At 39.1% G+C, this 16,118-nt stretch overlaps 1 protein-coding gene across 1 annotated transcript in view; it reads left to right on the plus strand.

Moving 5' to 3' along the window:
- LOC310927370 (melatonin receptor type 1B-B-like) overlaps nt 1–16,118 on the plus strand; it is a gene marked incomplete at both ends in the record, with an annotated part of 41,541 nt that continues 25,423 nt past the window's right edge. Inside the window, one exon of the mRNA XM_083889665.1 lies at nt 1–211. Within this exon, the coding sequence (XP_083745791.1) occupies nt 1–211 (211 nt within the window). The remainder of the gene's footprint in view (nt 212–16,118) is intronic.

Raw genomic sequence — 16,118 nt, forward strand, 5'->3', positions numbered from 1 at the left:
ATGCCGGAACCATTGACGCTCATACAGAACCGGACAGAGCCGCAGCTGGAGCAGCAGCTGGAGCGCACACTGGCCACGGAGGGGAGCGCACGCCCCGCCTGGGTCATAGCAATCCTGGCCTGCGTGCTGATCTTCACCACGGTGGTGGACGTGCTGGGGAATCTGCTGGTGATCATCTCCGTGTTCAGGAACCGCAAGCTGAGGAACGCGGGTAAGATCATGACTTTTTCTGTTTAACGATGCATGAGGCTGCAGTGTCGGTTTGTGTGATCAGGAAGCAAACTTCACTTTTCCAAAGTATTTCATTCAGACTGTGAATTTACAATATGGTGTATTATACACGGATCTGTTCTCGGTGGAAAACCTGGTAAACTTAATTAGTTTAAACAGTTTCTATTCATCCTCTCAAGATGCTCGTTGACAATGAGTGTTTTTGGTACATTTGTGCGCAAATGCTTCATCAGCCACACAAACAAGTATCCAAGCGCATTTTTCAGCAACTTCAAAATATAAAGTAAATTCACTCATGCCACATTATATGTAGTTTTAAGCAAATGTCATAACTGTGCATTGCATTTAAATTTGCATGATCTATTACTCTTATTATGTTTCCTATGGCCGAGTAATAATTCAATAATAGTAATCTATAAGGTTCATGCACTGTACAAACTGTTTGTGAAATGTTTCCAAGTGTTTGAGGTTTTAAACTTCTTTATATACAGAAAAGAATTAGCCTCCTTGACATTTTATGTCACTATTTATATTTTTTCTTGTGTTTCCAGCTCTAACATTTCTATATTTCCTATATTAATGTATGTTTAATCCATCTTTTAGCATGTTTACTGAAAGTTTATCTTTACTTTCAAGGTTATCTTTACACTTTACTGTGTGGCAGTAAATAATAATCTTATTTGTATAGTTTCAGCTATTGATCTCACTTCTAAAACACAGTTCAGCCTCAGCACAACTTCCTTTAATTAAATTATATAGAAATTATCCTATTTCGTCTTACAATTTGATTGGATGCTGGTGATGAAGCTGCTTATCAATGGTGCTTTTAAACTGTATATTTCCATTTCACACAGTCACTGCTGATCCCGTGCAGTTTCATATGGCACCATAGTAACAGCACACACTTTCACAGTGAGCGTCTTGTTGTTTCTCGCACTTTCATTCTGATTTCTTTTTTTCTGTTGAACTTCAAAGTTGCAGCAGCGACGTCAGGCACATAACTATACAGACAACACATAAAAAGTCCCTGTAAAAAAGTTAACTGTGCATAGTGTCGACGAACCTTTTTAGATGTGAATGTGTGGAAACTACCCTGAAGGCACCCTGCAGCTAGAGCCAGATCAAAAAAACAAATGTACTTTAATGGTGCAGGTAATGAAAACGAAACAAACAAACAAAAAAATCTGTATGGACGCAAAAACTCTTTTTGGATCAAAACAGAACCATTTCAAAAGTTCTATAAAGTCCTGCACTGTTTTTGTGTTAATGGTTTACCACCTAATTAGCCCCTTGTCATTATTGACTCCTTACTGATAAAAAACAGAGAAACCTTGATGGAAGACTTCAAAAAAAGAGCTTGATATTAACTGAAAATGCAGCAAAGTCTGCTTCGCTGTGTTTACTGGCTATTTTCAGCCTCATCAGCAACTAACAATTAGGTCAGGAAATATGCATTTTTTTGCATTTTCCATAAATTGGGACGCAAACCTACAGAAAACCAATTAGCACATGTGCAAATCACCAAGAGAAAAACAGAATCAAGTTCACACTATGACTGTATGTGTGAATGTTTCTGTGTGTTCCATTGCATGATTTGACTCCGCCTTTTTCGCCCTGTGTGAGCTGGGATTGACTTCAGCCTCCTGTGACCTTCATGTGGAGGATAAAGTGGGAGAAAATGAGTGAATGGATGAATGAATGAATGAGAGAAGTACACTCTTTCATCTAAGGACAACATGGAACCCAGCTTAATTTGTAATTCCTTTTGGACACGTTCTTTCAGTGAGATGGACGGAGGGAGTGAGTGTTTGAATGCACATGTCTTCAGAGAAAGGCTCTCATGTGGAGACATTTCTTTTTAAACTTAAAGGTTTAGGTAAAGTTCAGCCTTTTCAAAGCTGTGAATTGCCTTGCGCCAAGGTTATTTCTTGACTAAATCTTGTAAAGAAACTGAAAATTGAAGAAAGTTAAAAAGGAAGATCAGAAGCCCCCGCCCCCCCCACACACACAAAATGTCCATTCAGTCCTCATTTTTCTGCACAGTGAAAGGACATCCATCACTAATAAGTGACAAAGTATGTTTTATTTGAAGGATGTTGAACATTTATATTTCTGCTGATGTTCCCTCTCAGTTCTGCACACAGCTCCCATAAAACTATTCTATTGACATCACCACATTGTATAAGGACACGTGTCTGGACCTACTCTCTGCTGAAACACGTTAATGTTATGACCAGATGAGCATGAAATTAAAAAAAACAGATAATGCAATTCCCACTATATGTGAAAAATACACCCGTATAGCTGAACTCCCTCCACTCAAACAGCCCACACAGCAGTTCATAAACAACAGTAGAACCAACAGTTGTGCGAACTCTGGGATCGGCTATTTTTAATCGAAAAACAACCCACTCAACAGTTTAACACCTCACCTAACAGCTGTATACGAAGACTCAGTCCGTACAGGAGGAGAAGGTGCCATATTTACATTTTTACAACTGCTGTTGTCATAGTTCTGCTTCATTCCCAGCTGTGACAGTGTGAGGGAGTGATGTAAACAGCTGCTGTGTTGAACCACACTATTTCATCAGATGTTTATGAATGCTAAGCAAACTCTGCTTATTTCCCACCTGCCTAGTACAACAGCTATGTGTGCTCACTCACCAGTGGTATAAATATTTTACAATGTCAGTCACGAGACCAAGATTGCAGAGGGATTGCACACGTCTTCTGTGTTCTGCCCTCTCGCATTTTGTCTTTTCAAAGTGTTAAATCTCCCTCTGTCATTATGTCCCGACTGCACATCAGCAAAGCCACGCTCGCGAGCCTTTATGCTGCCATTATAGTTTCAGTTGAAATGTGTCCTTTTTCTGGAAAGGAATGTGTGGCTCAGTGGGGGATGAAGTAGAATGTGTACATACGTCTAATTGTGTTATTGTGTTTGCCTGTGAGAATGGAGAGTGCTCGATTCATCCAAGTGGGGGCAGAGGTTTTTGTCCGCTGAGATTTGTATTTGAAGGAGCTTAGGTGTTGCAAACCTTCAAAGAGAGTTTGACGGGATCACACTCTCTTCAAAGAGACTTTATTTACATCGCGCGCCCCCTCCCCCCCTCCCCACGCTAGCTACTTTCCTCTAAAGCTTTCTGCCTTGAGTAAACTAATACCTGAAATATTCCAAAAAGAGCTGTGTTTCACAACCAGTCGCTGCCTCTGTCCGTGGTGCTGAAACACTGACAATGTGAATGTCTTATCCGTCTCTGTCCTTGGTCCTGAAACACTTCAGCCCCAGCCTTCTCTCAACTGAGCACAATAGTTGTAGCTGTCGGGCTGCAACGATTATTAAATTATTAATCAATTACTAAATTAATCGGCAACTTTGATAATTGATTAATATGTTTGAGTGCTTTTGTTAATTATTAAAACAGGCTTTCTGATTTTTTTCAGCTTCTTAAATGTGAACATTTTCTGGTTTCCTTTCTCTGTCTAACAAGGAAACGATTAAAACTGATTAATTTTGGTTTGTGGACAAAACAAAAGGACAGAGGACATCATTATGTCAAGGTCTGGGAAACAGCAATCAACTTTTTATGGACCAAACAAGTACAAATACAACTATGAAAATAATCTTTAGTTCCAGCCCTTACTGCCCCTAAAAACTTTGTACGGTCAAAAAGAAACACAAGTCTTGTTGCTCTACACACTTCAGTACAGTACATGGGCTACATACTTAAAGTTACAGTGTTGTTCTTGGTTTCCTCTAGGGAACACAATAAAAACCTCTTTTCCCACTATCATCCCCCTATACATTTCTGCCTATTTGCTCGACTGCTTTGTAAACACTGTTAAAAAATAGCACTAAATATAGGCACATGGGAACTCAATGGACTTGGCCAAATAGACATGGTTAAACCTGCTGAACCGAGCATTAGAAAGGCAAAATAAGTGAGTTTTTCCAGAAACTGTTGACCAACTGGGATTCTCACTTACAACCATCTCTAGTTTTCAACAAAGAACGTTCCAAAAAAAGAGAAACTATCCAGGAAGCAGCAGATTTCTTGGTGAAAATGCATCTTGATGCCAGGGATCAGAGGACAATGGATCTAGATGATGATGGGAAGGAAGCAGTATTTTAAAGGTTTGACATTACTGTCAAACCTTTAAGTGGATGGGCTACAGCCACATTTGTGCCACTTTTAGGTTTCTTCTTCATCTTCCTACACTGCAAAGACAGAGATTTAAGGATGGCCTCGGGTCATTTCTCATGCCGTATCCGACGAGTGAAGCTCAGGACAGACTGATACCACAACATTAGTATTTCAACGACCTGTGAATGAAACTCAAAAAGCTATTTTTCCAGCAAACGTTCCAGCTGTTATGTACACTCTGAATGGTTGTGTCTTTTCTCATGTCAGTAATTAAAGGCTTGATGTTTCTGAGGTGAAGAAAGGATCCTTCTAGAAAGTAAAATGTATTAATGGAGGCCAGGCAGTTTGTGTCAGTTTTATCACAGGGAGACAGGTGCTCATTTCCTCTGATGTCCCTGCGCTGTTCTGCTCATGTTATTGTCTTTGTTATTTTGTATCTTCCATAAAAATCAAAACCAAGGTAACTGTTGTTTTCTTCTTTGATGCCAGAGACTCTTTGGTACTTTTATGTTTCTCAGACGTTATATGTTGTTGGTACAGATTCTGACAACAGGAACACGATCAGTTATAGAAGCTTACTGACCTGATGAGACTTGCCTACGCGGTGATGATCACAGAAGTTCAAAGGTCAAAGAGGTGTTTGTGATAATTAACTTAAGAAATATAGGTGGATAACAATTTATGATTATCCAACAACAACTGAATATGCACAAATGTTAACCCTTCGCCCATTTTTCCAGAAAAACTTACTGCATGTTTTTTTTAATTTCATTTTAAAATGAGGAAAAACACTGTACATGTACACGAACACCAGGTTTTGTGTGTTTAATTTGAAATTTGAACTGTATAAAACACATTTAATGTAAAATTTGTTTGAGTCTTTGTCTCAATGTCCAAAAAACAGGCCACAAAATGGAAACTATGTACAGGTGCTAGTAAAATTACCATAGTAACCACATGTTGGCTTTGATGTGCAACTTCTCAGCTTTCAGAAACAGTTGGGATTTTTCCAATAGCACACACTGTTGTGTAATTATGGTAATGCAAAGCGCACTAACGTGTTGTCCACGATACGCTCGGTGTTAAATGGTTAATAGTCTTCGGTAATGTCGTACAACAACACTACACTTGTGTTATATTATGTCCTAACCCCTGACTTCATTTGTGGGTCAATCCAGTTTATATCTAAAAAGAAAACAAAGGCTGTTGGTGAAACACTAAGCCGAGGCATTTTTGTGACAGAACAGTTGTACGGTTGTTTTGAAGAGTTGTCACTAAAGCCCCGGCTGAGCTGAATGTCAGCGGTGACTGCTGCAGCAGCATGTTGAGCAATCTGTTTTCTCCTGCTCTTGGTGCAGGGCAGGATTAACCTGCTGTCCCCTCTCACTCTAGCTGTGTCTCAATAACACCAATGTTAGGTAATCTATCAATTTATAAATTTATTCATTTACATCCATGTTGCCAGGATTATATGTCACACTTATGTGTCTGTAAATCCACATATCTGTGTGAACTCTTCGTTCCTCATCTACTTGTATGTCAGTGTGATAGTTTTCTTTCAGCACAGCCATTTCCCAAAACTTAAGAATGTTGTGACCCATTTTAAATTTGGGAAAATCCTCTTGAGGCCCACCCAAGTCCTAAATCCCATCTCTGACGAACATGCATCAGGACAGGATCAAGCATTTTCATACTTGTGATTTATTCCATAATGAGGCAGCGAATCACGTTTGAACTTTGAATCAGGATCATATGAGCATCTTCTGTATGTGCTCAACACCAGTGATGCTCAAAGACTGGGACAGGACCCACAGATGGGTCCCCAAATTGATACTTAAATGAATGTGGCAATTTGTCAATATCTTATCTACAAAACTGACATTTAAAAGCCTTGTTTCTTAAATGATTTGTCTTACGGCTCAGCTCCCCCACCTGTATTACCATTTTGACCCACCGGGGTCTGTGGTCCAAACTTTAGCTATCATGTGTCAGCATCTTCACAAAAAAAAAAAAAACATCTCCTGGTAATGAATATGGTTCAGTTTCGGCACAAAAAAACCCTCTGGTTAGGTTCCTTTCCTCACTGCGTCAACATCCCAAGGTTAAAAACACACCAACATGTCCTCATAATGCCAGAAAATCCATAAAAAACACACCATGTCACAAGATTTAAAACACATCAGGATGACACTTTGTCTCCCTCGCAGTCACTCACTGTTTCAGGCCGCACATCGACTGACCGGCCGACCTCTTCACCTCCAAGTGAGAATTTTGCCTGCAGAGCTTGACAACTGTGCCTTTTAAAAATTGATATGACACGTATTTGCCAACATTTCTGTTGTGTACCAATATCATGTTTCCCATGGTTTGCAGAAAAGTATAACCTTTTTTTTTTCAGGGAGACCAAGATGTGAGCCGTGCCATGTTTAGTCAGAGTCTCGACGAGATTCAGCCAAAGGCGAGACAGCTTTATTTGTGTAGCACAATTCGTACGTGGGGGAAATTCAATGTGGATTACATCAAAAAAAATAACAAAGTAAGAGTTGGAAACTGGAAACATTAAAACACACAATGATGATAGTGTAGTGTAAAACAGTTTTTAAAATGCTTTATCACAAGCATATGAGCAATCTAGGTTAGCGTCTTAACCAAAATGTAAAATGATTCCCATTTGGTGCTGATTGCATTTCAAACTCTGGCCTCGTTTATTTGACCTGAGTCAGTAGATCTCAGAGTCCTTCGAGGTTTATACCCAACACTCATGTCTCAGCTCTCGTATTTTGTCATTAAACCATTTTATAAACTTCGTGTGAAACCATGGCGCACAACAAACCTGTCACCTGTCATTTACCCCGAGAGGGGAAAACGGAGAGAAATATTCATAAAAATGAAAGCACAGCTCTGAGCCGCTGCATGAAAGCAGAGGTCATTACACAGAGTGATACGTTCTCATATGGAAAATTAATTGGAAATGAAACTCATTACCCTGTAGGTTTGAGCAACTCTGTTGTTTGTTTATTATTTCAAATACATTTACAGCGTAAGAACGAGCTCTACACTCTCCGAGTAAAGGTATACTGGACCAACAAAGGAGGTTCAAAGATATTAAGAAGTTTTTTGATTGAGGCAGCCGATTGCAGAGACTTTATATGTGGTTTAATTATACTCATCAGGAGCTAATTTTTTAAAAGCACAGGCCCCGAAGATGAGAATATAGCGGGTGACAGCTGGTGCTGACAGATGAAAAGGCACATTCTCCCCCATTTATTTTAAGCACATTTGTTACAAATGGGTCCAAATAAGTTTTGAGAATGAGACGGAGAGAAAGTTGAGTTGTTGATCGCCAGTTTCGTCTCTTTGATTTGTTGGACAGTTTCCAGTGGTCTACAACTTTTCACTTTACACCAGGCTGCTCAGACTTCACAGAGTTTGCATTAATGTGATTTATCGCAAAACTTTTTGAAAGGAGCCGCTTTTACATTATATTTTGGCAGGTAAGTTGTCAGCCCACTGACTGAATGACCAGTTGCAATTTAAGCGACCATGCGTGAGATGCTCTACCTTTACGCCTATGATTTACACACAGATAAATAAAAATAATATATCTCAGATAGATTTAAAGACCATATCTATGTCACATAGAGAACATTGCTTTAAAAGACATTATTTATGGATTAATTTCTAGTATGCACAAGTCTCGTGGGCCAAATGAAGCCCTTTGGAGGGCCAACTTTGGCCCACACGCCCCACTTTGGACAGTCCTGCTTGAGATGCTTGACTGAAACATCGAATTCACTGGAAGAAAACACAACAAGGATACACAGGGTAAACATGTATTTTTTTTTTTTATCCAATGGATCTGGCAAACATCTGAATTTCAAGGATGTTATTTATATCATGGGACTTTTGCAGGATCCTTCAAATTCTATGAAAGACTTGAGTTCTTCTCAAGGATGCATGCTGTGTATCCTCAGCTGAGTTTAGGTACCCACAATCCTTTGTGTGTGCATGTTTTGCTGCGGGGTGAATTATAAGCCAAAGTCCAAGAAATGTACAAAGTCGTACAGTTTCCTCATTAAAGTCAGTCAGGAAGTGAGAATATACCAAATATCCACCAGGGAGCGACTCCGTGGTTGTAAATATGGGACATTAGCGTAATTCTCACTTGATTTATAACAAAAGTAAACATTTTTATGATGAGTTAATGGTTTCAATCACTAGTTTCAGGTCTTCAGCAGTAGAACACAATGTCAATTTTGTAAATGATGTTCCCATTGAGATGAAAAGAGGTTGTAGTTGAAGCCTCCAATAATCAGTTTGCTAATTCTCAACATGGCACCAGCAAAATTATGATTCTAGCCTCTGACCACAACTAGTTGCCACTTGCGAGAAGAGAATCTCAATTGGGCACAACTTTGAATTAATGAGGGTTCCATGACAATAAAGTTAATAATAGGTTGTTACTTTTACACTTTCTTGCCTCCTCACTTTGTTTCATATCTCTGTTATTTTTGGTTTCTCTGTCCCATTCTTGTGAACATGATATCTCAAGAACAGACAAGAACAGATCCTTCAGATCTGGCACAAGCGTTGACTTGGACTTAAAAAAGGAACCCTGATCCAGCTCACTGTTCCTTAAAAAACAAAACATTTTGTCTTTGTTTTTTTTTTCACACGATAACAGCATCTTAGGAACGGCTTCAGGATATCCTTTCAGATTTGACACAAACGTTGGCTCAGACTTGAAACGTGAAATAATCCCATTTTGGTGGTCGAGGTTGGACAAACATTAACTTGGACTCAAAGATGAATTGAACGGAATTAAAATCCCAGTGTGACACAAATGTTCTCTCACATTCTCAGATTAAATGCTTCGATAATTATAAACAACACTGGAAAAATGTGTCGACACGTTCAGCTGCAGCATTGGTCGTTAAAAAAAACACAACTGTGGCGTCAGTGGTTTTCAAAAAGGTGTCGATTACTTGTTTTTTTTAAATAGGTATAACCGTCACTCGTGCCTCAAGTATGTGGATTTTAGTTTGATGAAAATCCCTTAATCCTAATGCAGCATTTCATCTTAGCTCTGGATTTTGATATTCTGCTCATCGTTTTGAAAATAAAGTTATGCCCTTCTTTTCCACTGGGACCCAGTAGGCATCCTCACATCCTTGGCTCTTTCTGGTTTCTACTCTTGACCAAGCTTTTTCTTTTTCTTGCCATGGGTGCACTTGGGTGTTTGATTTTAATTCATTAAAATCAAACCAGAAGATCAGTCAACTGAACAGGTTGTCAGATCAATTAGACTTCTTCTTTTCTTTTTCTTTTTTATTAAATCCCAAGGATTACTCTCAGTTTTCTGGTGCGTGGCAGGTTCCTGACACACACCAGACGACCGTACTGGAACCTTTTTAATGTGCCTAACAGGAGATGGAGAGAAGGGGAGACACAGAGGAGATCACGACACAAGTGGAATGGAAATAAAAACTGTCGCTGAAAAATAAAATCAGGCAGTAAAATGTGTCACACACCCTAGATCAGGGGTTCTCAAAGTTTTGATACCTGAGGGCCAATTGAGGAACCCAACATTGGACTGAGGGCTGCCAAAGGAAAAAAAACAGAAAGAAATCCCATTTGTACTAATTTTAATGACCAGATTCCAGTTCTACAGTTTAGCGTTAAGTAATATAAGCGTTAATATAATGTAATTTAAGCATTAATATAATAACACTTTATAATTTACTGGTACCTTCTAATTATAGGTTAATACTAAGCAACACATTTCTGTTACCATATATTTACTGGGTAAATAGCTAGTAATTGGGGGCTGTAGCTACCTGCTTATTACCAGCTTATAACCCAATAATACACTAAAATTCACCATATAGAAACCAGGTAAATATTTTTGTTTACACTTATTGGTCTGTATCCAATAATGTCCAATAAACATTTAACAAGCTTAGTACCTCCTGGATTAAAACTGTAATTCATTGGGGGCCACCAGAAATGTTTCTGCGGGCCCTAGATTTTTAATTAATTGTTTGACTATAATCTATATCAACTATTGTTGATGGAGTTTCTGAGATGGAGTTTGAAAGATGGAGTCAGTGACGAGTTAAAGTATAAACTTTATCATCCATCATCTGCAGTCAAATCTGCCTCATGTCTGATTAGAAAATGCCAAAGAAGTGGGCTGAGACCTGAGCGAGGAATAGGAGGAGTGAGAGGTTAGCGGGCGTGGTCTGGTAATGAAATCTGACACTGAATTCAAGCTCTATAACAAGGTGCTGATCTCACAACAAGGTGGAGAGAGAATCAGAGCAACAGCCCCTGCATTTGCTAAAGGGGGAGGAGTCTGGGATTGGACTGATTGGACAAGAGAGTGATGTAAGAGTGAACCAGTGATGCAAGCCTGGACTAAAATAGCCAATGGCAAAATGTGAACGCAGTAGTGGGTGTTTGACCAGGAAGGTGGTAGATGCATTATAATTTCCAGACATTTTACACCTGGATCAACAAAAAACACGACGAGACATGTGGATTGGCTTTCACTTGAACAGAAAACGTTGAAAAGCTTTATTGAAGACAGCTCAGATCAGAGGAGAACTGAGAAACATGAACAACTAGATGTTAACAGTTCTGCATGCTCTGTCATTCTGCCAGTAAACATCAGAGTTAAAGTACATCTTTGGTTTGGAGGAGAGAAGGCGTCAGGTCAAGATTTCCGACGCCTTCATCTGCTGATACCTCGAGTTGACCTTGGGGAGGTTATCGGTCCTTTGCCCCAGTTCGGTTCAACAAAAATATAATGAGGAACACTGTAGACAATGTATGGGGTGCCAGGGTTACACAGATGCCTTTGTGCCAGTTTCTGCTAGTCTATACTGAGTTATTAGAGAATGTAGGTTGCTAATTTAAAGTGGGGAGCAACCGTCAGAGCTGGGAATCAAACCCAACCTTGGAGTTGAAGGACAACTCGCTCTACCACTGAGCTACCGTCAGTCCTGTACTGTTGTCAATAGTAAGTTCTCGTCACTGAGCCGATCACTTATCAGTTTCTACTTGTTATCACTTGTTTTGTTACACATGTAGTAATGAATGGTTTACACCCTATTCTCAACAAAGCAATTGGAATTGACCCTATTTTACAACTGACCCAATCTGACCCGAAACCTGACAATCATTTCTGCTTTTTTGTCCAAACCCCTGGTATCCATGCTCTAATCCCATTGTGTCAAATTCATCATCATGTATTTTCATGTTGAATCCATAGGGGAGCTGAGTCTCAGCTAATCTATAATACATGTAAGGAGGGGAGGAGAGTGTCTGCTGGGCTTTGGCAGGATTTCCTCAATGTGCACATAATTCTCTCATCATCTGGCTTTATTTTATTTTCCTTGAGTGAGTGTTTAGGCAGAAGTGAAGGTAGGACATGACTACGGTGGGGGGGGGGGGGGGTTGTTTCCAGCACGTTTAAGTGCTATGAGCGTCTCCCAGACACTGCTCTGCATCTTCGAGGTGAAGCTTCGCTTGTGTAATTCCCTTGAACAAAGAGAGTTGGATGAAGAAAACAGGAGGAGGCCAGAGCAGCACGACAGAGAGGAGTAAAGTGGTGAGAAAAAAAACCAAAAAAAAACGCAGAGGCAGGGGATGAGTTGGAAAGAGTTCAAAAACGCGGAATGGCAAGGACACGGGCTATAAAACAGAGAATGACAACCCAACATTGTGTTAATAGTGGAAAAAGACAGTGATTCCTCTCCATGAAAAGCAGAGGAGTGATGCAGTTTTTTTTAAAAAACAGGAATAGGCATCGCCGAGGCGACGTTAGAACTACTGTCATGTGTCATCAGAATCACCCAGTTGTTATCAGTCCTTTAGTGCTGAGACGGGGATGATTCAGTGGCACGAGTTAGCACATACGAGTGCACACACAGCAAATGACAGAAGCGTTTCCTTTGATCTCAAAAACCGCAAACACGAGCTATTGAGCAGATTTAATCTGCAAAGCAAGCGATTCCTAATTTCATTCCTTTATTCCTTATCAAATCTCAAGCCTCTTGTGTCTCCGCTCCCCCGTATCCATAATACATGCATTGAGATAATTTGAAGTGCATTACGTAACGGCTCCATGTGCTTCTTCACCCACTGCTGCCTGGAGGTTTGGAGATGTAAGGGATTTGGGGAGAGAAACAGAGAAGATGTGAGAAATCAAGGCCAATATAGGATGAGAAAATGAGAATAGAATGACGGACGGGGGGGTGTAGGTGTTGCAGTGAGAGACAGTGAAGCGGAACGAAAGCTACTTACTGAGATTCTCCTGGATGTAAACCCACAGAGACGTAGGCAAAGCCAGACCACAGATTTAAAAAGTGGGGGAAACTCATTTAAAATGCATCTAGAAAGTCATTGTTTTGACGGGGAATTGAATTTAGCCTCGAGTTATTTGCACATTAATTAGCATGGAGATTTGTTCTGTGCAGTTAGCCTCGTCCAGACCAGGTTAAACAACAATGAGTTGTTAATCCTGCTGCGTAATCTCTTCTGTCAGCTGACAATCTGATCAGAAATGAATGTGATTTACAGTAATTCATGATCTTCTGGGTGTATTTTAGCCCAATATTACATTACATTGTGATTCAATGAAGAGTCATTATTACTCTATGAAGACCGACGTTTCTGTGCAATATTATTGCAGATGTTGAGATTATTAAAATAATGTCTGAGGTTTCATTGAAGTAAATAACGAGGGCAATGATAGAAAATCCCTTTCATGTCATCTGTGTTTCTGTAACTTATTTTAATTGCAAATATGATGATTTCAGCGGAGCGGCGGTTAAAAAGTGAGGAGCTCATTTGCAAAAAAAACAGTTCATTATTATGTATCAACTAATGATTATTTTCATCATCGATTCATCTGTCCATTATTTTCTCGATTTGTCTGTAGAATGTCAGGGTTGGTGTTTACCAAACTTGTCGATTTAGTAATCGATTAACAATTGATTTATTGAACAAAATCGCTGCAGCCCTGCTGTTTCTCTCTCGTTTTATTTATTATATGAATCTCCAATGTAGCCACAGGCACCAACCTCAGTTTATTTTTTATAATTATTTGGCTCATATGAGCTCTGTAAGTGTTGTAGCTGTGGGTCACACCAACTGACATTCTCTGCATCTACAACTTGTTTAATCAATCTCTGGGTGTATAACAATGGAGTTTAAAGCATTAAATAACTGGGAAACTCCACCCACAAACCACCCAATATGTTAAATTATTTATAGTGTGATGTAGTATTTAAATATTTAAACTATTTTTACTATTTATTACTTTACGTATCATGTGTTTCACCACCATATGTTGTTGCTTGGTGAAAAATAAACAGCATGTTCTTCTTCGCCATTGTTGCATCAGTTCATCTGTGATGGACATCAGGTTCTATGTGCACTTAGCAGGACTAGTAACACCAGGCTTTCTCAGATATCCTGGATTTCTTAATTTGACTAACAGATTGTCCAGATTAACAATATCGCCAAAAACATGCTAAAAAAAGCTAATTATCCAAATAAAGTGTCAGATAATTGATGAAGATTATACGTGAAACAGGGGATTTATTTTAAATGACATCCCTCACAGCACGGCTGACATCAAATCATAAAGTTAAGACACTGTATTTTAACTTTCATTTAACATAATAGATAGATTGTGGAGCATCAACCCCTTAGTGTTCTGTGTTTATGACACTGAGTGCTTCAATTAAAAGTGAGAAAAGTGCTTCATTTTTATTGGTTTTGTTGTTTTTCTCTTTGACAAACTCGTAAGTTTGTGAAGTACAGCGCAGGCATTTAATCCGCCCTGTTCGAAAAAGCAAAACACTGATTAAGGACGTGTGCATAAAGAGACCGACTCGTTTCAAACACAGAGTCAAATGTTTAATCACATCTTATAGATTTTGGCTCAGACACAGTCTCATCTTTTTTTAAAAAAAAGCTCAAAGTCTAAATGGAAATTCGATTTCCTACATAAATTCATTTTCCCTCACTTTCACTTCTTGAAACTTTTTCTCTTTAAAGTTTTGATACGTTTGAATAATTATTTTTAAATTTTTGTGGACAGGCATTTTTTATTTTTTATTTTTTTTATTAGAGATTATTGGTAGGGACCACCATTGCTGCTGTCATTATTAATAACGTCTACACCTTTAAGCATTGATGCTGTTAGATGGTGCTTAAGCACACATGTTTTTCCACTCAACAGTTAGGGGCAGATGCCCTTTGCCCTAAAATTGAAACCTGTTGAAAAATGTTTTGATTTCCTGGAATCAACTGCAAAAGCATGTCGAGTTTCAAAGAGGTGAGTCTCACTGGATGTTTTTGAGTTAACTTGAAATAACCTTGTGGAGTCACTGTTGTAGACGTTTGATCACTGAACGCTGACACTTTTATGGTGTATTTTTATATATATTTATTATGATTTTATTCCTTCCTCTGGGGGAATATTTTATGACTATTATGATTCTGGTGCAATGACCTTCCTGTGAAAGAGACTTAGGGCCAATTCCAATTCCTATCTTAACCCTCAATCTTAACCCTGAAGCTCAACCCTTAATCTTAACTGGCCCTCAAAACCAAGTGTTGAGGGTAATTTTGTCACTTAGAAATGGGACACCCCTTAACTGCAGATACGTCTTCAGACTGTGGGGGGCAGAATAACGCGAAAGCTGCGTCCAGTCTGTCAACTCCAAAAAAGAAGAAGAAGAACACATTTACGTCAGGATTATTTATTACGATCCATTTGTCAGTCAAGTTATTAGGTTGTCAGTTAGTTATAAGATGATACTCATACAAATACCACAACCACGGACATATTCAGCTGACAGTTACCACACACCACAACTTATTGAAAAGTAAACCATAGCAAACGATCGCTTGTCCGCACCGGCCGGCTATTGACAAAAGATTGTAAAATAAAAATAAATGTTACGCAACAATGACGTCAGTAATCCACAATATGGGCCTAAACTAAGATAATACAATGGTTTTCATAATTTTATATCTCTATTAACAAAGAAAATACTTAATTTGTAGCGTACTCGTTTTGCTGCTTTCGGCGCCATCTTTATGTGAAAACACGCAATGCATTCTGGGTAGCCCTTGCTCCCAAGGGTGGTCTCGGAAAATCTCAATATTGAGGGCGATACAGCCCTTAAACTTGGCCCTCAACTTAATTTTTCTGAGAATCGGGACAGCACTTGCACTAGAGGGAGCACACATTTTTGAGATTGAGGGTTAAGATTGAGGGTTAAGCAAGGAATTGGAATTCACCCTTAATCTCAGTGAGGCGTTGCACTCATTTAGAAAAATTGTAAGGACAATTATGTGACTTTAGGAGTAGATCAACCATGATAACAATGCTTCATCAATGTCATGTTTAAGCTCAACTGACATAAGCAGAAGGTTGTTGTCTTTATAGAGGTAAACCATGATTTTTTTTTTATTGCAACGCTCATGAGGATCTTTAGAAATCAGGACAGCTGATGGATGGCCCTTTTTTGTGCCAATTTTCACTTGTAGTGCGTCTCAAGAACACAAATTGGAGAACTTGCATTGTAATAAGCAGATAATAATTCACAAAGTTATTAAAACATGTCAAAAACGATCCTTATTAATCATCTTAATTTTGTGAAAACTCCACACAGATTTGAACAGGAGACCTTGTTGCTTTGAGGCACCAGCGCTAACCACAGT

This window comes from Microchirus variegatus, assembly GCF_963457635.1.
Source record: "Microchirus variegatus genome assembly, chromosome: 5".
Taxonomy (NCBI): Eukaryota; Metazoa; Chordata; class Actinopteri; order Pleuronectiformes; family Soleidae; genus Microchirus; species Microchirus variegatus.